The 25,140-nt window shown below is 36.2% G+C and overlaps 1 protein-coding gene across 3 annotated transcripts in view; it reads right to left on the bottom strand.

The window, feature by feature from the left end:
• CFTR (CF transmembrane conductance regulator) overlaps positions 1-25,140 on the bottom strand; it is a 167,171-nt gene that overhangs the window by 46,492 nt on the left and 95,539 nt on the right. For all 3 annotated transcript variants that reach the window (XM_070264278.1, NM_001110510.1, XM_070264277.1), the window contains 8 exon segments: positions 23,365-24,091; positions 21,374-21,502; positions 14,170-14,207; positions 13,458-13,708; positions 9,532-9,611; positions 4,619-4,769; positions 3,479-3,706; positions 639-739 (listed from right to left, as the gene is read on the bottom strand). In XM_070264278.1, coding sequence (XP_070120379.1) covers positions 639-739; positions 3,479-3,706; positions 4,619-4,769; positions 9,532-9,611; positions 13,458-13,708; positions 14,170-14,207; positions 21,374-21,502; positions 23,365-24,091 — 1,705 coding nt within the window.

Below are 25,140 nucleotides of genomic sequence, written 5' to 3'. Positions count from 1 at the left end.
CCTGGGCACAGAACCACACCACTTGTCTGTCAGTAGCCATGCTGTGGTGGTGGCTCACATAGAAGAACTAGAAGGACTTACAACTAGAATATACAACTATGTACTGGGGCTTTGGAGAGGGAAAAAAAAGAAGGAAGATTGGCAACAGATGTTAGCCCAGGGTGAATCTTTCCCAGAAAAATAAAAAAGAACTTTATCCAGCTTAAAAAAAAAATTAAAAAGTCTGACATTATCAAGTGTTGCTGAAGCTATGGGCCTATGAGAATTCTTATACGCTCCTGATGGGAGTACCAATAGATACAAAGGATTTCAGAGCAATTTGGCACCATCTAGTAAAGTTGAATGTGGGTGAATTCTATGACCCAGCAATATCACTCCTGGGTATCTGTCCTAGGAAAATCCTGGGCAAGGAGACTGTGCAATAAGGTTCGCTGCAGCACTAGATCTTGATTGTGGCTATCTATGCAGAGGAAAGAAGAGATGTGGGTTTAATGAGAGATACATAGCAGCCTTCAATTTATCTCTAACGTTTCATTTCTTAAGCTGGAGCTTGGCTATTTGGTTGTCCCTCGTTAACTACACTTTTTGGTTTGTCTGAATTTTTTCACAAAAGTTAGAAAATAATAATAATTACTTACCAAGCTATCCACATCTATGCTGGAGTTCACAGCCCACTGCAACGTACTCATGATATTCATGGCTAAAGTTAGAATAATACCAACTGTGCCTTCTCCTTCGCCTACAGGGGGAAAAAAACATATGAGCAAACTTTATGTTATCTCCGTCCTCTGTGAACCAGTTTATTTACACCTCTCCTGGGGCATATACCATATTCAAGTCACATTTCAATTTTGTGCCAATTTTAACCTTCTTTCAGTTCACCACAGCCTCTACCACTAGTAATAACACCCTGAATATAGTAAGTATTCAACCACCATTTTAAACCAGAGTGTTTGAATATTAGGAAAGAGTTGCCCTTTTTAAAGGTGTTTCAGATATTTAAGGGGCTGTTGGTATTGAGTAAATACCATGTTTATCTCTTCTACTATTACTCTGTAAGTAATAATACCCTCAAAGACTACACTGGACAAGCAGTCCTGTGTCTGGATGAGTTCCTCCACAAAGAAGTCAAAAGCAGGAGAAAGGTGTGTTGGAGCAGCACCCAGAAGATGCTTAGATGTGCTTCATGCCTTGGCATGGAGGATTTCTCTGCTAATCAGATATTGAGGGAAGAAAGTGGACTTAAAGTTTGAAAGGGAAGTCAGAACTCCCGGGTCTGCCATTTGGAAAGACAGACTGCCCTTTATGTTAAAAGAATTAAAAAATGACTAGTTCACCCAGGAAGAACAATACTTAAGTGTTTAATTAGAGTAAGTAGTTTTTCAGGGCTGGAGGGGACCACTAATAAAAATTCATCAATATTCAGTATTTATGGCCATAAAAATTTTCTAATAGGAATTCTTTGAACTTAAATTATTATAACTTTAGGTTACCAAGTCTCAGCTGGGAATCCATCTTTGCATCTGTAATGCATGATAAAATTGTCATAGGGTTCTAAAATTGGGAGAAATAATTCATTCTATTATTATTGACATTTTTGCTTCCACAATTCCTCTAACAGAAGACAAGCCATAGACAGTAGGTGTGTGCTTTTAGTACTAAATCATTTATTCTAAATGTAAGATTTATCCAGGTTCCCAATATACTACTCATTCTGAAGCTTAAGATGAGAGTAAGATAAAATTTTAATAATAACAATAATAAGTAATAGAAGATTCATGGGTATTTACTATGGACCAGGAATTATGCTAAGTGTTTTGCACAAATTGTCACACTTAATACTCACCACAAATCTATGGGATAGGTACTATGATTATGTCTATTTACACATGTGGAAAATGAGGGTCTTTGAGAAGTGTATGAGTGAACATGGCTGAAGGCCAGTAGAGGCAGGGTCAATATTGGCTGCGTGACTAACATTCACTCTGGTTGGGCACCTGATCAGGTTGATAAGTCCTGAGCTAGGCTGATTGTTAAATGCTTCTACTATCACCCCTGGTAAATGGGGACTTAATCAGATCCTTAACCTTATGTTACAGCATATGATATATTGGTTTGAATTCATTGTTCACAAATCTTTGTTCATTTGGCCCTCTTTGATCCTATTTCAAACAACTTAAAGAAAAAAAATTTAAATTCTGAACTTAAGAAGAAACAATTTTTTTCAAGTTGCCCCAAATTACTGTACTGCTAAGGATTTAGTTCATTTGCCTGCCCTCTTAGATCCCTCTCATAGAGTCATTTCCCTCTGCCCTAGCTGAAAGCACAACAGATGTGGGGAACCTGCGACCCTCATAGCAGCTGCATGGGTTGCAAGTGCACTCCTGAGCCACAATAAGCTTATTTTCCGTTCTCTCCAGGACTGTGTAATTGGACAGAGGAACTCAGCTGTTAATTCAAGGGGCTGAATAAAGAGGCCATACAAAGTCACTGTGGCACAGCCCTGGTACACCAGGGGAACTAGTCTTTAGAGAGAGTGAAATGAATGAAGCAGCCACAGAAAGGAATGGACATGGGCCTCAATCTGGCCTCAAGAGACGGGAAGAAGGGTAGAGTCGCACTCCCCACACCTATTCCACGTCCTCTGGAAGCCCAGCATGCCTCCTACGCTGGGTCCCCACAAGGCATGCCTGTAACTCCAACATGTGTTTCATTTGGTTAGAGCAGGATTCTATTCTTAAAATCAAACGATCCCTCAGATTTGGCAGTTGCTCCGAATCTTTGTCCACTGTCACATATATAACATATTTCAACTCTTCTTATAGCTCAGTAGTTCAACTTCTTAAATTGGGAGAGTTCACTTGTCTGCATAGATTTTCATTTTACTTACGATGAAATGTTTTGTGTTTTTCACCCAAAGATCCTAAAATTCAGGACATTTGTATTTGAAATATATGGCACTTTTCTCTAAATTATTTCACTTCTACAGCAGTTTTTCATTATGCAAAATTCCCATTAGGATGACGAATTGCACCAACTGGTAGTTAGAAGCACATAACTTACCAGGAATGGGGATTTTGTGTGTTTAAGTGTGTAAATGTGGATGTTTCTTCTCCACTATTCAGAGAGCTCTTTAATAAAGAGATCTATTATTTTTAAAGCCCGGATAATTTACCAATATGAGTGTCAAGAGACGACTTTTTCCTTTCAATCAGATTGGTTATCTGATACTCTCTGTGTCTCCGTTTTTCAAACTGTACCTCAGGGATAATACTACAGATAGCTCTAATTTGACAGTAAAACAACAGAAATACAAGGAAATCATTTGTTAAACACAGAATGAAAAAATTTCATGATTAATAAACTCCCAAAAAATCTGTTTAAAGATATCTAAATTTGTAACCTGGAGGAAGGTAGCATTTTATTGGTTGACAAAGTTTTACATTAAATGCTTAAATAGTTAACGAGTTCATAGTACCTGTTGTTAAGATGGAAATAAAGGTAACAGCAATAAAGAAGATGACAAAAATCATTTCTATTCTCATTTGGAACCAGCGCAGTGTTGACAGGTACAAGAACCAGTTGGCAGTATGTAAATTCAGAGCTTTGTGGAACAGAGTTTCAAAGTAAGGCTGACGGCCGAAGGCACGAAGTGTCCATAGTCCTTTTAAGCTTGTAACAAGATGAGTGAAGATTGGACTCCTGCCTGTGAGATATTCCCACGAAAACAATGCAAATCATATAAATACATAATGCAAATTCTTACTACCACGTATCTTAAAAAGCTTAGTGTAAAGAGAAATCAAACAACACATGTCATTTGTTAGAGAGGTTCTTCATTCTGGTGCCATACTTTGCACAGATGAAATTTGTCACTTTTTTAACGAGTTACCCTCCTTTTTCACTCAGCTACCATGTACGGGAACTTGTTATAAAATCACTGCCATTATTGATTCACTTTCCTTGGCTACCGCTGGGCATTGTTTTTCTGGCTAATCCTAAATTAATCACTGCTGAGAGAAAATGTTTTTCTTTTAAAACAATTTATTCAAGGTCTCAATTAAAAAAGTTTATGTAACTTAATTTAGCAAATAACCTTCAATGCAGAAATGCACTGGAAATTTATCCCCTGAAAATGCACCCACACCAAGGCTGGTACCGAAAAATGGGCTTCCCACACAGCCCAAGCAGTGTTTGGGGGCACACAAAAAGGCGGACCCCTGGAGAGAAAGCAAGAGTGTCTGAAAACAAGTCAGAGGGAAGACTTTTGTCCAGTATCATTTGGGAACCCTGACAAACCTTCAGTAACAGTAGCATGATCATTTTTAAGTTTAACTTATATAAGTAAATTATAAATGAATATCCTATACACTAACACTGGTAAAAGTCTTTACACTTGTTTGAAAACCAAAATGAAGTCAAATGTTCATAAATTAACAAAAATAAATATGTGGTTTTGTACTTTACTGTTTCCTTTTATATGCACACATTTTAAAAAGTCATTGTTATATAAGGCAAGAGTTTAAAAGGGGGAAAAATTGGAAAAGCAGATTAATACTAATCACAAATAGCTCTTGTGGATATTTTTCAAGGTGAGCATTCCCATTCAGTGTCATACCTTCAGATTCCAGTTGTTTGAGTTGCTGTGAAGTGTGGAGGAAGTAGGCCCTCAATATAATGAAAGCAGCTATCACTGGCACTGTTGCTAGGAAGATGTAGGGTTGTAAAACCGAGACTACGGCCACAGCTCCAATCACAATTAATAACAACTGTAGAGTCAAAGAAAACACCTTGGTGAGTAAACGTTTTCACACTGCAAAGGGGACAAGGTACATCAGCTACATATTTCTAACTAAGCTCTTCACACTCTGTTTCATTCTCTTTTTTTTTGAGGAAGATTAGCCCTGAGTTAACACCTACTGCCAATCCTCCTCTTTTTGCTGAGGAAGACTGGCCCTGAGCTAACATCCGTGCCCATTCTCCTCCACTTTAGATGTGGGATGCCTACTACAGCATGGCTTGCCAAGCGGTGCCATGTCCGCACCTGGGATCAGAACCTGTGAACCCCGGGTCACCGAAGCAGAACGTGCACATTTAACCACTGCGCCACCGGGCCTGCCCCGGTTTCATTCTTAATAAGGAGCAAGTATCTTCCTACTAGGAGGGAGACACTTTTTTCATAAGTTCTATGAATATTCAAAAAATTATTTAGGTCACTCAGTAGAACATTTTGAAATTTCAAAAACATGGTGATTTCTGATCTCAGAATATTCTCATTCTCCACACACTTTAAAGTGTTGTTTGATAAATAAATTTTAAATGAATATGATTTCTTTCTAGCCTGGCCCTCTTTTAAAGTACACTTTCATTCTGAGATAATTTTAGTAGGAATGTGAAATTTTAGGATTTATGTTGTTTAGACAATTTCTGAAAATTGGGCATCATCTTGGAAACTTTTGAATCAGAAAGACCTGGTGTAACCGTAGGCTTGGTCATTTAGGCAAGCTACTTAACTTCTCTGAACCTAGTTTTGTCACGTTTAAGATTGAAAAAAATTGTACTTAATAAATTTTACTCCCCTCCCAACAATCTTGTTCCCATTCCTTGAAATAACTGGAGAAAATCTAAGGGTTCAAAAAATTTTTTTTGGAAATGGCTGATTTAATTTGAAGTTAGACAACTTTTTCTATCTCATATGTTGTCAAAATGTTGACTGAATTTTGTGTTTCAGTCAAGCCCACCCATCGCAGATCTCTCTTCACATTATCCACCAAAAAATGGATCCCTGTTGGCAGTCTCAGAAACAAGCTAACCATATTGATGTTGTTCAGGATCAAATTAAAGGCTTAAATTCTATATTTCTGTGTAACATAAATCCAGACATTTTAAAAAGAAAAAAATGTATGCTAATGTTTGCTCCAAAATAACTTATTTGAATAAAGTATAAATAAAGTAATTGTCAGCAACAAGGGTTGAAAAACAAACCTATTGTAACATCCTATTTTTTATATATATGTATATAACAACCTATTATAACATCCATATGATCAGGGAGCCAGCTCTCTACCAGTTTCCTTGGGTCACATGTGTATTTTCCAGCTGATGCAGTGAAACACAGAGCATTTTGGTCAGTGGGAGTGGAGACCAGGTATAGCTAAGGTCTGCATAAATCTTGTTTGAACAGGTTGTTATTTTCATCTAAAACCTTAGATGATCATATCTCGGTGATACTTTTCTAAGGGAAAATGCCTTTAGGTCTCCAATCATCAGATTTTGTAATATCAGCCCCTCACTCATTTGACAAATATGCAGATGAATCTTTGCTGTGCCAGACAATGGACTAAGTACATATGATGGCTCAATAATCTCAGGAAAGTGTTCCCTATTCCTTTCTTGTCCTACAAGTGCCACCAGTAAAAAGAGAAAGCGCCAAACTCCCCAAATGTTTTTTGAATGATTGTTGATATGGTCCAGATTCTTAGGAAAGAAACGGGAACTGTATTATGATAGAGTAGTTGGGATTGGGTAGTCAACAGGCCAAGATATCCACTGGGCTCTAGAAGAGCAGAAAAAAGTGGGGACATTTGGAAGTGATGAAACATTCATGAAAGAGACTTCCAGCAATTATAACCATCCAGAAGATAGCCCAAATCAAAAAATAAGTGAAAAATAAGTCTAACCTTTGAGGAAAATAATTCTCTTTGCTCCATAAGATGCCATCCTTAGGCACTGAGGTCAGAACTTAATAATTTAGTACTGTATACAAAATTAAAGGCACTGGTTTAATGTATTTGATATTCTAATTACACAAAGAAGCCTTAAATTCTATCCTAGTTTTTAATTCACACTGGATTAGAAACAAGTCGTTTCAGATCAGGTGAATTAGCGAGAGGACAACAAAACGAATAATTAAATAGAAGGACTTCAGGACAAGACAAAAATGTGAGCACAGCCTTCTAATTCTCATTCATCCTTATCGAAATCCTAAACTTCCTCAGGAAAAAAAAAAAAATCAATGGAACATAAAAACTAGCAGGCACCATCCATCCATGTTCCTAGAAAGTGAGCAGCACATTTTCAGCCACCAAAGCAGCACAAAATACCTTTTCAGAACCATGCAATGAACACCAGATTTGAAATTTAATTCATAAATGATAGTGAGTCTTTGAGAATTTTTAAGCAAGGGATTGAGATTAACAGAATGAACGTGGGAAAAAAGATGTGAAAGACACAGCAGAGATCAAAGTAACTGAACTCAGCGCATAATCGTATATTAGAAGAGAGAAGCAATCCAAAAAAACTTAAAGGTTTTGAGGAGGAGAATAGAAGGTTTTGATATTTTAAAATATGTAAGCTTTTGTTTCATGAAAAAAACTATTCTCCCAGACATGGAGATAAGTAGGATTCTAGGATATAGTTTTTTTCCATTTGGCTTCAAGATAAAGTTTCTCCTGCATGGTCCACTTCCAGTGTGTCAGTCTGAAGCATATAACTTTAAGACTGAAAGGGACCAGCACCAGATTTATTTTCCCCATTTTCCATGTTAGAAACTTGAGACCCTTAGAGGTTGTCTTGCTCAAGGTAAAATAAATAGTGGTATCTGCAAAACAGAACCCAGATCTTTCGTTTTCATTACGTAATGTTCCAACTCAGAAAGCAAATTTGCCAAAACATTATCAAATGTTAGGAAACAGAGTAAATAGAAATGAAGTTTTTGAAAAAAGTAAGTTTACAAGTGTGCCATATTCTATGTAAAAGATCTGTTCCTGAAATATTGTGACTGGAATGAAATTTCATTAAGCTGAACATAATTAAGTAAAACGAGAGGAGCTCAGAATTTAAAGGATCCCTGTGATGAATTTTTTACAAAATCAAAATTAATTGGATTTTTACTGTATCAGATTGTTATGTATTATGCTTTCTTAATGTGAGACCCTTTTATAAATAAAATAGGGAAACTAAAATAAAAGTCCCCTGCCCGATCACTTGGGAAGCAACAACTAACAAATCCCAATAACATTAGAAGCTGAGCAGAAACTATTCAAACTGCCATAAGAGAAAGGACTGGAGAGCCATCACATATGTCAAAAAGTGTTGATTTACAAAATAAATGTTTAAAAATTAGCTCTCCCAGAGACTGAAGTGAGCCTTACCCTGATTCAGAAAATACTCAGTAGACTAAAAAGTAGGAAAAAAATTATCAAGGGCCACCATTTGTGAATCCTTTTTAATCATATCAAGATGTCCGTGTTCCAGTTTGTACCTGATTTGATAATATCACATTTGGAACCAGTCATTTACACTCCTTGAACGAGGAACAAATGTCCAGTGCTTAAGGAAAGACCCAGGAAACGCTCCTTCAAACGCGTGAACCCAAAGCGTCAAAGAATTCCAGCAGCTGCTGCTGACTTACATCCCTAAACAGAGCAACTGAAGGAAATCCCAAATGCTAAAGTTCACTGGGAACACTTCGTGCATTTGATTGTGCCAGTCCCTTCAGAGGAGGCAAACTGACAGTCTGGGTTTTCTGTACCTGCCAATGTCGGTTGTGTATATACACAAATGTAGTGGCCCTTATTTTGTTTCATAGGTTCTCTCAAATAAAGTATTATTATTTGGCGGGGGGTGGGGGGTGAAAGGGCGTGGGAGGAAAGAATGACTCATCCTAAGATGGGCAGCATCCTGTTTTAACTTGTCTCTCCAAGGATATCACTGAGACTGTGGCATTTGCTCTCTGAAGCTTGCCCTAAGCCAGACAGGAAGCTGTTTTCAAACCTGGTCCAAGAGCCAAGGTCATTAACTCCCAACACTCCTTAAGTCCTGTCATTTGTGGAGTCCTAATGCGGTATCCTCTAGGTCACCTTCATCTCCATCCCCTCCTTTGCTTCTCTACTCTCACCACCAGTCAATCACCCTACCGCAGGGATATATGCTCAGAGCCAGGCTTCTCTGGAGGCCTCTTCAGACCTGTCACCCACGGGTAGTCCTCACTAGGCCTGAATTCTTCTTTCCGCTCTCACGTGCTTGAAAACGTATCTGTCCTTCTGTTCCTGCATTATGGTCCCTACTGTGAGGCTGCTGGCTAGCTAATCTGTGCCAAAGTCTTCAGGGGTGAGACTGCCTTAAACTGTAGTCCCTAGGGTAATCAGTCTTCATTTAACATGGGCCCTTTGAGGGTAGGTAAACTTCCATCAAATAGTAATGTCAATGTCAAAAATGTCATACTTCACGGACAGTGATTTGGGGGAAGATGGTCTTTTTATGCCTCTAAAATCACTCCCAACTAGACAGTTATTACATCTAAATGCAGAATTGCCTTGGGAACAGGTCAGGTAAATAATCTGACATCGCTGAATTTATTAAATTTATGCCTATTTTGAAGACTTTTAATATTGGCAAAATTCATACAACAGATAGGACTTCAACTCTTAACCAATTGAAAAATTAGCAAAAACACATTAACATCTTTTTCTAATTATTAAAAAAGTAGGACAAATTCAAAGATACTTAATAATACTTATTTCTACAAACCTGGATGAAGTCAAATATGGTCAGAGGCAGAAGATCATCCAAAATTGCCATATCTTTGGAGAATCTATTGAGAATCCCACCTAAAATATAAAGGAAGATAAATTGCTTAAAAACCTTAAATCTTAAATAATCTCAAAAAGTAATCTCAAAAAGACATATCAATATTTGATCAATTTGGATCATAGCAGAAGCATTCAGAACTCAAATAAGAATTAGCAGGTAATCAGATAAATAAGGACTTAGAAAATTTTAGAGTTGTACAAAGATTCTAAGTAACCATGTGTTCAAGTCATTGTCTCTCACTTTTAAACCTTTATAAAATATAGACTGCTGTAAGATTCAGGCAAAAACCAATGTCTTCAATAGAGCCCTTATCACAAATTTTGTCAGGAATGGCACTCCTCCTCCTACTACAATCTCCCACTTGCAAGCCTGAGGTCAGTGATAACTTCTCGGACCCACTATCATCATGCCCCTACATCTGTATTCCACAACATACAGCTCTCCCTCTCCTCTGACTGGCACACCCTTCAGCACCTCTGCAGAAACCACGGCTGCTCTGAACCCCCGCCTGCCCACCATGTGGCCCTCCTTCGCCGTGTTGTCTCTTTCTACCCTCTTCACTGGCAATCTAAGCCTCAGCCTATCTTCTAAATTCCAGATTCACATTTATAAGTCTGATCATTTTTTCCTTCAATGAAAAGAAGTGATATGCAAAGTATCTACTATGTGCCAGGCACAATGCTAGGCACTGAGATAACAGAGATGAATAAGACATGCTCCTTGCCCCTCAGGAATTGATTGTCTAGGGGGGAGTTAAACATATAATTAGATAAAATATAACATAATAATGTACAAACAAAGTGACATTGAATCTTATCATTCACCTCCCCATTAACTGCAGGATAAAGTCCAAAATTCTTAGTTTAATATTTAATGCCTTCTATAATTTGACCTTAAGCCACCTAGCTAGTACAAGCTTCCTCTAGTCAAACAATCTGTTTCAGTTAAATTGGTCTATTCCTTAAATATATTCTACACTCTCCTACCTCCCTGCCTTTTCCAAGTGGTTCTCTCTGCCTGAAAAGCCTTTCCTCTTGTCTCTACTTGTCAAAATCAACGTCTTCTTCCTGGCCCAACTCAAATGCCCCTCCTACAAGGAAGCCTCAATGTTTGTACCAGCTGGAATTAATCCCTTCCTCCACTGGACACACTTAATACCTTTAAGACATCTTGTCAGCACCTCTGTGTTATAATGACTATCTCCATGTCTTATGTCATAGTCTCTTACTTACATGTCTTATCTCTTTTTCTAGACTGTAAATTGCTAGAAGTCAACAGGCCCATGCCACATTTACTTTGTAACACTCGCAGCCCTCAGCAAAAAGCCTTACATGTAGGAATTAGTCAATACATATTTACTGACTTAAGGCACTATCATTAGCCTTTATAAATACTATGTTCTTTAGCATACTTAATTAAACATATTTATATATCTTTCCATAAATAAACCAAACATTGAAAAACATTAGCCTATGGTATTTATAAATACTGTTTAGAAAATGAAAGTCCACTATAGTGAAAAAAATATCATTCTGGTGCTTATTATAGTTCAAATGGTAGTATTCTGTCAAAATAGTCATTCACACTTTCATCCTTTCAACACACTTTACTGAGCACCTACTATGTGTCTGTGCATCTTAAGGTCATTTAAATAGTGACATCAGAAAATCAGGCAAGGAGAAAATTAAGGTCAATATACAATGGCAAAAAGGCACACCTGGGAGAAACTGAAGTGTACATACAAGGCAAGGAAGCATTGGCTGCTGCCAAGTATAGCAGAGAACATCTAGGCAACATGAGAACGAACGAACCACAAATCAGCAATAGCAATGGCTTTTAAAAGAAAGCAGAATCTTTGCTTACAGAAATTAGGGGTGGGAGTAGGGTGGGAAAAGGACATATAGACGTAAGAGCATCTTGCTATTTCAGTTCTCAGGAGCATAAATAAGGAGGAATGCAAAAAACAGAGATGTATCAGAATCATCCTACAAAGTGGATTAAAGTTTGCAAAGTAAGATGAATGAGAAAATGAATAGTAACTATTTAAACACGAAATAGAGAAGGTTCCAAACCAACTGTGAGCAGTGTTTAGGGAAAGAGGAGTTCTGAAAAGTGAAGAGGTGGAATGGAAAGTGCACCCCGCCCCGCCATGGGAACAACACCCCACAGAAGGGAACAACAATGGGGAACTAACACTTATTTCACGTTGACTGTGTGACAGGCAAGTAGATCGCCTTGTTTCTTTCTCACAATGGTCCTCTGAGATAAGTATCCCTTTTCCTATTTTACAGACGAGGAGACAAGGCTCAGAAGATTAATCCGCCCATGATCATCACCCTTATGGGGCCAAGGCAGTCCTCAAACAATGCCTGTACTCTTTCATCATATCTCAGTGCCCATTTCTGACTGAAGGAAACTTGGGCGAATCTACCTTCTCTGGTCCTAAGTTTTCTCATAAAAAATGAAATCACAGGATCAAGGTACTTTGACACTCCCTTTTAGGTCTAAAATTTTGTAGCTCTGAAACAGAGGACTGTGATGTGTATATCCAAATGAGGCAAGGTTTTGGTGACACACAAGGGCTTCAGAATAAATATAAACAAGATCTTCCTGAATACTAACCCTGAAATTTTGTCACTCAGAAAAAAATAACGGGCATTTCTTATCTTCACATTTCTAGATATAAATCACTCTAAAAATCTCAATCTTGGAACTTATTCTTTGCTTTATAATCAAATGTTTTTGTATCTACCTCCTCTCCCTTGTCTGTGAATTCTTCCAGGGCAAGAACTGTGCCTTATTCAACTTTTCATACTAGCCTCTGGTTTAATGCCACACAAAGCAAGTGCTCAACAAGTTGCTGTAAGAATAAAACCTGGCGGATTCCTTATTAACTTCAGATTCTTTAAATGCAAATTTGTCTAAAGGGAAATCGATAGAATTGATTACTTTAAAGTACCTCATTGTCCTCAGTTTCTTAAATCTTGGGCCCTTTGCATCACTACTGTTACTTTCTGTGACTTTGTTTATTTTTATTGAAGTATAATTGACAAATAAAGTTGTAAGACATTTAATAAGTGTACAATGTGATGATCTATGTATACATTGTGAAAGGATTCCTCTCATCAAGTTAATTAACACATCCATCATCTTTCATATTTACCTTTTTTTTTTGGTGAAAACATTTAAGTTTTATTCTCTTTGCAAATTTCAATGATAAAATACAGTGTTATCAACAATAATCACCATGCCATATATTAGATTCTCAGATCTTACTTATCTTATAACTGAAAGCTTATACTCTTTTACCAACCTCTATGATGGTGTCAAAAATACTTTTAAAATACATTTGGATTTCCTGCTTCCCCCCCCCAAAAAAGAAAAGAAAACCCTGAAATGAATTTATATCATCATCTTTAAACAGTTACATGAAACTAGATTATTCTACTCCATCAAAAGACTTTATCAGTAAAAGAATTTTACATTTTCCTTGATCACTTCAAATCTTCCCCTTTTTTGAACAACACTACACATTGGTAACAAGATGCCTGGAAGGGAGCTAGACCAAATATCTGAAGAGAGAAGGGCAACTGACCCAGAAAGGCCTGCTTCTGCTGCTACAGTCCTGTCAGCATCACGTTCTAACAAACTGAGCTACTCTAATTAACTGATAAAGAATGTATGGAACAACCATATCTGAAGGTCTATGGTATCTGAGACATGTACCTCCAGTCATAAGGAAGCTCAACAAAGGGCAGATGCCTCCATGCAAAAGCCAACGCTACTACTAGAAAACCAACCAAATCACAGGTCTTTTTGAGGGTGGATCAGCAGTTTCATTTTGTGTATACTTAGTCAAGTACCTGCTTTCAACGTGTTAAGTGTTGACATAGGTGCTTGAAGAACAGAGTGTAACATTTTGTGGTGTAAAATTTTCGACACTGTGATTAGAGTATGCACCAGTGGTAAACCTCTGAAGAGGCCCAGAGCTAGCAAAGTGTCGGCTACTCCCACGTAAATGTAAAAAACATAATACGAGCTGGTGCTGGTGATGATCACTGCATAGCTGTTATTTGCACCCTTTGTACTATTCCCGCTGTCTTGAGGCGGTGTTCTGGAAAGCAAAAGGAAGACTGTTATTTGGCAACCAAACTTTCCTACTAGATTTCCAAAACACATAAATGAAACTCAATTTGAATCTAAAGAAGCACAACACATTTCACTAGCAGAGTTCGTGCCGTTAGTCTCAAGGATTTACTATTGCAAGAAAGCAGATTAAGTTTTTCACCATTGAAATAGATAAAACTGATCCTTATTAAATACTCAGAGCAAATACGAAATGTACAATGCTGTTTTAAATATTTTTATGGCATTTTATGGAAACTAAACAATTAATTCCTTTAGAAGTTGGCAAAGAGCTGCAGGACTGCACATGCTCACAACTTTAAACCAAAGAGCTCGATTTTCCACTACTATAATACTGTGGGGAAGCACAATGGGTATTACAATATTTAATAAGACCCAAATAATCAATAGAGGCAAAATACAATCCACAATAGGATACCGAATACTCACTCTTTAAGTAGCCACAATACAACCAACGAAGCAGCCACCTAGAAGAGAACAACACATAGTTGATTTTTTTCCAACATCTTTTCCTATTCTTCCTACACCCTCCTCTAATTCCACCATGACCAACATCAAAATAGACACAATTTCATTTTCCTTTGCTTTGCTCTCCTGGGTCCAGCAGCTGCAATCATTGTTCTAAGAACCATTATTTGTGGTGAGAACATCCTAAGTTAACGGAATTCAAATTTCGTTGAATTAAATACTTTGCATTTCTCTCTTTCATTCAACAGGAACTATTAATTATTGGAAAAGATGAGATTAATGTTTATGAAAATTAGTTAAAAGTTTCAACAATGTAAAAATTCACAGTTTATGAATAAACATAAGTGCACTCAGGTTAAAACATACTCCACTGGTATGAAAATTATTTTGGGTTTTCTCAAAGTGGAAACATTTGGCTGAGGGAAAAATGTTCTATACTATAACTAGACCAAAAAAATTTTTTATCAAATGTGATTTTTGTAGTTCCTTTGACATTTAAATGACCTGTACTCTGTTCTATTTCAATTTGGCATTCTATTCTCCTAAGCCCTGTGAGAAACAATCTTGTGTTGATGCCATCACAATCATACTACTAGAAATGACTGAAACTACCCAATTAGCCCAAAAATAATGTTACCAAAGAATAAAATAGAAAAAAGAACCACGAAATTGTGAGTAAAGTAATTTTGAAAAGGAACACAGCATAAAAGTTAACAGGGGACAAACAAATATGCTTGGTATAAGAAACCTATGTCTTACTTCATACTGAAATTTATCTTGATTATTTAATAATACTATATAAACTAATTTATTGATAACACAGCATTAATCAAGAAATTACATTATGAAGTCCTACACTTTAAAGGGGTGTATAAATTTTAGTTAAATTTACATATCATATAGGAATATAATGATGAAAAATCTAAAGGTATCATCCTTACTTTCTGACTTTTTTCACTGTATACACAGCCTCCAAGACTGTATTAATAAGAAGAAAAACTATTCTTGTTTCCTTGAAATTCAAATGACAAGAACCTCGGCAATAATCTATTTCAAAAGTCTTTGTTCCAGTACAATTGTTTTCCTATTTCCTAAGACTAATGATATTTCTCAAGAACCTAGGTAAGGGTATATTTCTGAGTCACTCTTCAGTTATTATAGTCCTCCTTTGTTCCAATTAAGAAAGTGTCAATAATACTGGCATTGCCAACATTTTCAGGATGGGAGTAAATTCCAGAAACACATATTTTATAATATTTACTATGCAACAATAACCAAAACAGTTTTCCAAAGACCTGGTCTAGTCAGTGTAATAAAAGTTATTTTCTGGCTTTTGTGGATAGAGACCACTTGTGGACAGAGACATGGAACCACCAGTCCAAACTGCTTTTATTGACCGGAAGAAAGACATTTCCAAGGACTTGACATAATGTCTTTACTAAAAATATTTGGGGCATATAGAAACAATTGAGTAAGCAAGTTTTATTGTTTCATTTCCAAAATGTTTTAAGGTTATAAAGTTCATGTAGTTTATCATAGAGTGACAGTCCTGGAAGATTAAAGAAGAAAAGCAAAAAGGTTCTTATTTGCAGTTTTTTCAGGGTTTCAAATATCACTCCATATCACATGGAAAACAGTACAGTTTAAATCAGCACTGTCCAATAGAAATTTCTACAATAATAGAAATGTTCTATATCTGCGCTGTTCAATATTGTTGCCACTTATCACGCAGCATTCAATCACTTGAAATGTGGCTAGTGTGTATGACTGAGCAACTGAATTTTAAATTTTGTTTCATTTTAATTAACGTCACTTAATTTATATGGTCATACATGGCTGGTGACTGCTGTTTCAGACAGAGCATGCATAGACTATAATAACTATTAGTTATATAGGGTTGTAGACAGAGAATTTATTATATGTCCATGTTGGGCATCAGGAATCTGATGATGGCATTCTCTAAGGATAGATCCATGAATGGCCAAGAAGATGATTCACAAACTTTGCAAATGGCCCTAAGATGCAAAAGAAGATGTAGCCAGGATTTAGAAGCCAGGATGAATTAGAATTACGTAGAAAATTTGTTTACATTACTTTAAAAAAATGAAGTGCAGGGGTAGAATATCATATAGATACATACAGAAAGAGAAGCCAAATGTCTACATTTGAAAGACTTATTTGCTAAATGATTAGTACACATCTTAGGAGATGTGATGGATGAAAGGTGATCATGTATGTAGTAAAATCGAAACAGTATGGCTTCAAAAATAAGATGTGATATAGAACTAGAGCAAGAATGCATTCAGGACCTGTGAGGAACCCTCCCATAGCACAACCTGGTCAGACACAAGTCTGCTATTCACAACTAAAGAAAATAGGCGTGAAAGAGAAGAAAACTGCCAAGGGCAATGTAATAATGTAATAAGGCCAGACGTATAAAAGGCTCAAAAATGTGAATCCAAGCAAACAAGGTATAGTGGTCCAGCACCCTTTCACGAAGAGCTTTAATAGGCTACAGAGAAGACACTCCTGAATATTTCACTGTGGAATATCTGCGTAGGCCTTTAAATATGACTTAAGGTTCTCAGTGCCTTGGATATTGAGCCTAGACAACAAGAGCAATCTGTTCCAGTGATACCAGATGTCCCTACCTCCCTTCATGTCCCCATCCAATCCATTTTCACTTTATAGTAGATGGAGTGATCTTTTTAAAACATAGAAAAGATCATGTCATATCCTGGCTGAAGCCTATCAAAGGTTCCCTATTGTATTCAAAATAAAACTCAAGCTCTTTCCTACAGCCAGTGGTCCCGCGAGTCTGGTTCTTACCTATTTTTCTAACATCACCACATGCTACACGCTTCTCTCTCCAACACCTGTCCCCTCCACCCCCCATTATGCTGGCCTCCTCTCAGTTTCCGTAATTCACCAAATCCTTCTGAGACCTTTGCATTTGCCTCAGTCTTTGCAGGTGTGACTTGTCTTATCTTTCAGGTGTCAGCCAAATGTCAATCCCTCAGAAAGTTCCCCCATCCCCTCCTGCTCTCACCTTTATCTTAGCTGCTATTTATTTCCCTCTGCGCTTATCACGTTCTGTAATCATTTCCATCAAAATGTATTGATCGCCTATGTTCTCCCTCAGAATGTGCTTCAAAAGAGCAGGGAAGAGCCATTCTTGTCCTCTTTCCCATAGTACCACTAGGCTCGGTACTATGCCTAGTACCATACCTGGTCAACAGTAGGCATTAAGTAAATCTGTATTTAATAGGTAAAGGAATGGATGGATAACAGGATACTTAAAAATGCACTTACAAATGTCAGCAGAGAAAAAATTATATAATGATCATATAGAAAATACATTTGAAAAAGCAGGTGATGTTATGTTATGTAGGTTCAAGATAAAGAATCAAAACCAATTCATTCTACAAACTTTGGACATACACAGAATTCAGAGCTACTTCCCAAGTCACAAAATGAGATCTGTGTATAAATGAATACCTATTAAAATACTATTGACATTTTGAGTTTTTACCAAAGGAGCACAGCATAACAAATGTTCTGTTTACACTATAAACATAAGTACATCTTATATTCCATCTGTACATTCTGTTTGTTACTCACTGTATACACAGCAACACAGAATTGTGCCTGGCATATTGAAGGAACTTGAAAAATATGTGTTGAATGAGTAAATGGCTGAATGAATGGCAGGCGGTAATAGTAATGTGACACCTTGTCATGACTTAATACACAGATTTCAAGGCTTTGCAGGTCGAATCATGGTCTAAAACACAGACCCATGCTAAGTAAAGCTGCCTTAAAAGAACTGTTATCAATCACTACCAGCAGTGGTAATATGAGAATATATGACGTCTATTTTACTAATAATGTAAAGCCACCCAGGGATTCCTCATTAACAGAAGGGAAATCATAAAGGAATAAGACACGGCAGTTCTCTGACACATTTCTTAAAAATCACTAAATGGAATCTTTAGATAGTCCAGTCAACAACAATACTCTCTGGTTGTTGGAAAAGAAATCAGGAAACTGCCTCCTAATCTATTATTTGCATTTCTTCTCTCTCTAGTCAATGACGCACTGCCAAATAGGAGCACTAGAAAAACCAACGTAATAGAGATTTTACAGCCTATAACCGAGCTGCTAATACGTAAGAACTTACTGAAGATATTGCCCTGGACTGGGAAAATGCAGACTGACTCCCTTATCAAAATTACACACCAACGATAAGTGGCAACAAACTTAATAGACCAAACTAGTTTTTTTCGGTTTAGCAATTTGAAGAAATAAAAAAGGCTAAGTATTTTATACTGTAAAAGAGAGGCAGATTGAACCTATTCTATAAAATCACAAAATCCAAATTGAAGTACACCCCTATGAAAAGTCAAAATGGATAAATCATTTTTATCAAGGAAAAAATGTATCTTAACCTTTCTTTAGTTTCTCTGATCATGACGAGTATTAGGCTCTAAACAAAGTGTAAAAGGACTAAACTATCTTCCTGGCTTAGCATCTGTACCATGACACAAAGCACCAATGAGATATTCAATGGTAATAAGAAAGGTGAACACTGGTATTAAGAAAGAAGCTTCGTCTAAAAGAAAAACTAGGTAAATTTTGATTCAAATAAGCTGACAGAACTGTGAACATCAGTGAGTGATTTGTTTAGCTGCATAACTGTGCACATAATTAAAACAATTACTATTTGTCTACTATCACCAAATTTTTGTGAATCAAAATTTTGAGAGTCAGTTAATTGGCAATGCCTCCAGGATATTGGCCAAAAAGGCTCATCATTTATTACATTATTTCTTGCCTAGAAAATGGCATTATCAATTGTTTTGTCCATTAAAAAGATAATTTTTTACAATACTTGTGAGAGCTCGACTAATAATGGGTAGTTACACAGCATTTACATTCTCTGTTGTAATTTACTTTCTAACCCAAAGACAAAGGATCACTGTCTTCTTGATTAAGTGACCTAATAATATTGTACACATGTGCAGCAGCTCAATGCTCAATTACTAATTAATTAATTAATTGTACATCATTTCAAAAGGTGTATAAGTTCAACTCTATGGAGTTGCATGGCACAAAGGTCTTGTAAATAAACATAAATCACCACCATATTCAGATAGGCCCATGTTTTCTCATGTAACTCTATAAATTGAAGACAATCAAGTAATGCAATCTTTCAATGCAGAGGTTCAAATCACTAACAATTATAAAGGGCTGGTTTGGCATTAAATGTTGCACAGGACTGGGTTTCATTCACATTAATGTTGGTCATTTGGCATAACTGGCAAAGATTAATGAGGCAAGTTTGAAATACATTTCAATGCAATTTTTATTACTCATGTTAATCACGTTAATGTGAGAGTGTCAAATTACCCAAACCGCATATTTTCGCTAGAGCGTAAAAGGGATTATTGAAACTTTTATTATATCTCTGTTATAAACACATTCACCTCAAACTATCTTGAGCTTCATAACAATGATATGACATTAGGGATATTAATGAGAACAGCAACTAGCACCGCTCGCTGTGTGCCAAGCCCTACATTAAGTGCTTTATAATCATGATGTCTCTTAAGATGCAAAAATGACTTAGGAAGCTGGTACTATTTGCAATCTTCCATTTTATAGAGGAGGAAATTGAGGCTCAGAGCGGCTAACTAACTTGCTCAGTTTCATAGTGTTAAGAAGACAGAGTTAGGTCACAGCCAGGTCAGTCTGACTCCACAGCTAATGCTGTATGCTGCATCTTGCATCAAGTCTCCATTTGGTTTATTAACTTAAAATAGCAGGAGGGAAAAAGAAGAGTTATCACGAGAACTCAAAGATCAAATGGAAACTGTTGGTTTATAGGTGAAGTAGTATGTACAACTTTTTGGCATATACCTTTAGATATTTAACATTATCTTACTTGGTCAGGGAGGATGATGACTTTTATGTAGACTTCTTAACTGAAGTTAGAAACAGTCTAACAACAGGAAAAACACGTAGTTCAAGTTTGTTTCAGTAATGTATGCATTTATACTGTCTCAGGAGAGGCAGTTCTTCACCTGGGTCATTTCTTCCCTGAAGGCAGCATGGGCCTTAATGTTATTTAGGTTGTATATTAGTGCACGTCCAGTGGTGCCCTCTGGAATAAATATCTGGAATAAATAGTCATTCACAGGCTGAATCCAATCCACAGATGTGTTTTCTTGTGCCCATATAGTGTTCATTTGTTTGTTTTTATTTAATCAACTACCCACACTCAAAAATCGGAACATTTTCCAGGAAATTTTGGATTTCCACCTTATCTTGATAAATAAGAAGAATTACAAAAACTGATCCAAATTCCCAAATGGGAAGTCCTTGGCTGGTACTGAGTTGCAGTTGTCCCCTTTAGACAATTGGAGGGCAAATGCCCTCCATTCAGCCTCAAAGCCACTTCACCTGCAGACATTCTCTGCCAGGTCCCTTTGGGCATTTAGGTGGCTGCTCTTGATCTAGAGAAAAACCTCATCCACCAACCAGCTTACGCTGATGTGGTCTACTGTGCTGTTTGCACCTCCGCCCTTCTTTTAACATGGTGATGTGAAGGACAGCAGGGACATGGCAAAGAAACCACAATGGTGGCACTATAGACAAAAAGATTGCGTAAGCAAGTGGGTAAATCTCTGAAAGGATTGTTTAAAAGGATTACTAAGCCACTAGGATATAGTTATTTCATTTTGTGAAGAAATAGTCATTTATAGGTGGATTCATCATTTGCATATTTAATAATGCAACATCTAGAGTCAAATGAATTTAAAATTTAGTACAGAATGATTTTCAGTGTCTAATTTCAATCCATATAAATGTATTCTACTTTGAGGTTTTGAACCTCTGTATCAAAAACTTTTCATACAGAAGATATGTGTTTAAGTGTATTTTATATGTTATGTACGTATGAAATAAAATATCAATAGAAAAACTATATGAAACTATATATACCACCATATGATATAAAATTACATATACTCACGTATACTTATATTTACTTATATATGCATATATACATTTATATATGTGTGTGCATATATATGTATATATCCTTCCAAATTATTCTTAATTTAACTTTAAATCACAGTAATATTTTACAACAGAAAATTCTTACCTCAGCCAGAAAAATAACTAAACACCAAATTAACACAAAAATTAAGCTCTTGTGGATAGTAATATATCGAAGGTATGTGTTCCATGTAGTCACTGTTGGTATGCTCTCCACATCATCAAAAAAGCATTCCTGACAAAAAGAATTATGGTTATTACAACGAGACAGTACAGTTTCACACCACTGTTTTGGTTTTATTTTGAATGTGTGGCAGTAAAGGAATATTACTATTTGAAGCTAAGTGAATTTCAACAAACATAAACAACGAGGAATGGCATGCATGATGTCACCCCACAGCCAGTATAATGTCCACTGCAGTAATGCAGCTTTTGAAAAAATGATAAACACTGTACTTCTTCGAAATTCTGAAAGTATACCACTGATTTAACTGTATTATTTTTGAACAATTTTACCATTTTAATGCTTAACAGTGTCACACTTTTTATCAAATAAATGGTATCATCAAACTGAAGCTTCTCAGAACTCTCCTTGATTTAACTTATTTCTTCTGGGGTCCATGTGCAAATAGAGTTTGGAATTTTGCTAGCTATAGAGGTCTTCCAACAGACCTGAAGGCCAACTCATGTTTGTACATTCCTTAGTACCTAGGATTATCTCTCTTGCCAGCTGTGACTTAAGTTACAGACTTCTAACCCTGAGTATATACCCCTAGAAGTCTTTATTTGTCCTTTAATAGACCCATTTCTAAAATCTGAAAATGAGGAATTCCAGATATTCCAAAGGTAAAGGATAGATTTGTATCTTATGGAGTCAACAAAATTCACAGAAGCACTAGAACCTCAAAGAAGGGGTCCTATGAAATCAGAATACAGCACACTGGTTAGGTGTAAAGATTTTTGGAGTCAAATAAACCTGGATTTGAATCTGGACTCCACCATTGACTTCCTAGGAGCTGCGTGAATTTGGGCAGCTGAACTTCTCTAAACTTTAGTTTCCTTGTCTATAAGTGAGGGTAACCATAGGTAACTTCTAGGGTGGGTGGGGACTAAGTATAGGCTGCCTAGCACCAGAAGCAATCAATAAATAGTAACTATTATCAGTCAAGGAGATCATTCTTTATAACTAAATTTATAGGTTCAGGTTTGAGAAATTCATTCAGATTGATACTAAAACAATATACATAAATTATCTTTTAGGAAACCTTTTTAAAATTATAGAAACACTCAAAGGATGTGTTTTAGAGATCACCTATTCTGTTGCCTCATTTTACAAAGGAGGAAATTTTTGTCCAGACATGTTGAATGACTTGTGACTTGCCAAAGTTCACACTGCTCTTAACTGATCTGTGCCATTTAATAGATCAATTCATTACTACCCTGCCTGTTTCACCCAAGGCACTGAAGGTATTTTTCTAGCAAAAAACAAAAAACAAATAAAACCCCTCTTCTTTTACATTCCTTCCTATTTTACGAACAAAAACATTTTATTCTTTAAAATTTAATGTAAAAGACTTTCTATCTGAAGGTTGGTGCTAGTATATACTGAGTTTCACATATCTTTTCTAAAAGAAAATTTTCCAGAAATCCAATGTATAAAGCAAATTTAAAAGATAAAAAAGCCCACAGTAACTAAATTCAGGTGAGACTAATGTATAAACCAGAATGTGAGTTACTGTCAAGAGACTAGATGTTGACAGACCTTATTTAGGGTACCTCTCTACAGAAAGATTTCTTGGTCCCTAAGTAACGAAAGCCATTATTTGTTTATATATTTATTTATACTCCACCTCTTCCTAGAGAGATTTTTAAGTTGGTAATAAAGCGGATTTATAATAATTTATACTTTTTCTAATTTATAATGATTACTATTGGCCTAGTAAAGGACCCAACACTAGCCCTTAAGATAAACCTCATCCTAAACCCATAATTTGAGGAAGTTTTGTTACGTACTTTATATTACATTCCATTCAGTTGCACTCTGAGGGAAAAAAAACACAGAATAATTTATTAAACCACCTAATAATTTATACACACCTTTAAATCGTCTTCATTAATTTCTTCACTTATTTCCAAGCCACTATCTTGAGATAACCGTCTTGAATAGATATCCATTTCAGTTAAGTTCGCCTGAGGGGCCAGTGACATTTTTCGTGTGGATGTCGCTGTCTTTCGGTGAATGCTTTGACCTTGGTTCACTGAGGAGCGGGTCATCAGATTCAAAACAGACTGCCTCCTTCGTCTCTGAAATGTGGGACCAGTGTTGATCACATTGCTTCGAGGCAGGATGGCCTCTCCCTGCTCCGAATCCGGAACTAAGGACAGCCTTCTCTCCAAAGGCTCATCAGAATCTTCTTCAATGCCATTCATTTGTAACGGAGTCTTTTGTACAATTGAAAATTTCCTTATAGAGTTGATTGGATTGAGAATAGAGTTCTTCCTTTTGTCACCAAACTCTCCAGTCTGTTTAAAAGATTGTTTTTTTGTTTCGTTCCAGGAGACAGTAGCATCTCCTTCTAATGAGAAACGCCGTAAAGTCTCAGTTAGGATTGAATTTCTTCTTTCTGCGCTAAACTGGTCGAAAGAATCATATCCCATGAGCTTTGAGCTGAAGTCAGGCCGTAGATTTTGCAATTCAGAAAATGTCCCATAAAAATAGCTGCTACCTTCATGTAAAATTAATATCTTGTCAGCTTTCTTTAAATGTTCCATTTTAGAAGTGACCAAAATCCTAGTTTTGTTGGCCATCAATTTACAGACACAGCTTTAAGAATATAAAAAGATATAAATAAGATCAAATTTGTAAACACTTTATTACAATAGCATATGTATTGCATTTTAACATTTTACTAATACATTCTCATATTATACCTCTACCATACAATGCTATTAATATACTTAATTCTAAAAGTAAATATTCAGTAATGAATTTGGTGCCTTTTGAATTATCATAGCATAAAATACTGTATTATTAGATTATTACAGTATTCTATATTGTAAAGTTGAATGTTAACAAACTTACAGTGAAACTAATTATCTGATATTAAATAAATGTTTGATGAGCAAATTGATTACCCTCTGGGTCTTGTTTTATTCATCTAGAAAATGACGGAATTGTTTGATGCTCTTTAAGATTCCTGGGGGGTCTATATTTCTATGTGTTTTCTAAAGTATCAGAGCTCTCTTGTTCTTTAAATTTTCTATTAATTTCCTTTTACATTTTGAATTGACCACTAATTTAGTTCTCAAGAGCTTATATTAAGACTAATCTGATTTGTTAAAAAACAACAAACCTGAGAATTGGATAACAAATTTGACCCTCCTTTAATACAATTAGAAGTCTACAAGTATATCCTGACTCGAACCATCAAAAGGAAACCAATTTCTTTTAGGCTTTAAAACATTATATACTGTATAAAAAGAGAAATCATTTTGAATTATACTCGAACATACTAACATAACTAGCAAAGTTTATCTTGTAAGAAGTTACTTTTAGTCACAGGGATTATGAAAATAGCATCCTAGGTATTACATTTAACTAAATTCTGAGAAAGCTGCTTCTAAGAATAACACAGCCATTTTATACACACAATACATCTATATCCTCATTGCTTAAAAACTTTATTTCTAGAAGAGTATCATCATAATTCTCCTAACAAACTACTTCATAGTCCATGAAATCACTTTGAACCTTTGAAATGAAGTCATATAACCAATTGTTCCTCCTAGGAACTTCACATACATTGAGCCCTAATGGGACCTCCAATGCAATGCAAATCCTGAGTTCCCTGAGACTGAGGGAGAGGTTCTGAG

This window comes from Equus caballus, chromosome 4, assembly GCF_041296265.1.
Source record: "Equus caballus isolate H_3958 breed thoroughbred chromosome 4, TB-T2T, whole genome shotgun sequence".
NCBI lineage: Eukaryota > Metazoa > Chordata > Mammalia > Perissodactyla > Equidae > Equus > Equus caballus.
Note: the sequence above shows the minus strand (reverse complement) of the source record. Positions and strands in the feature narration are given on the sequence as shown.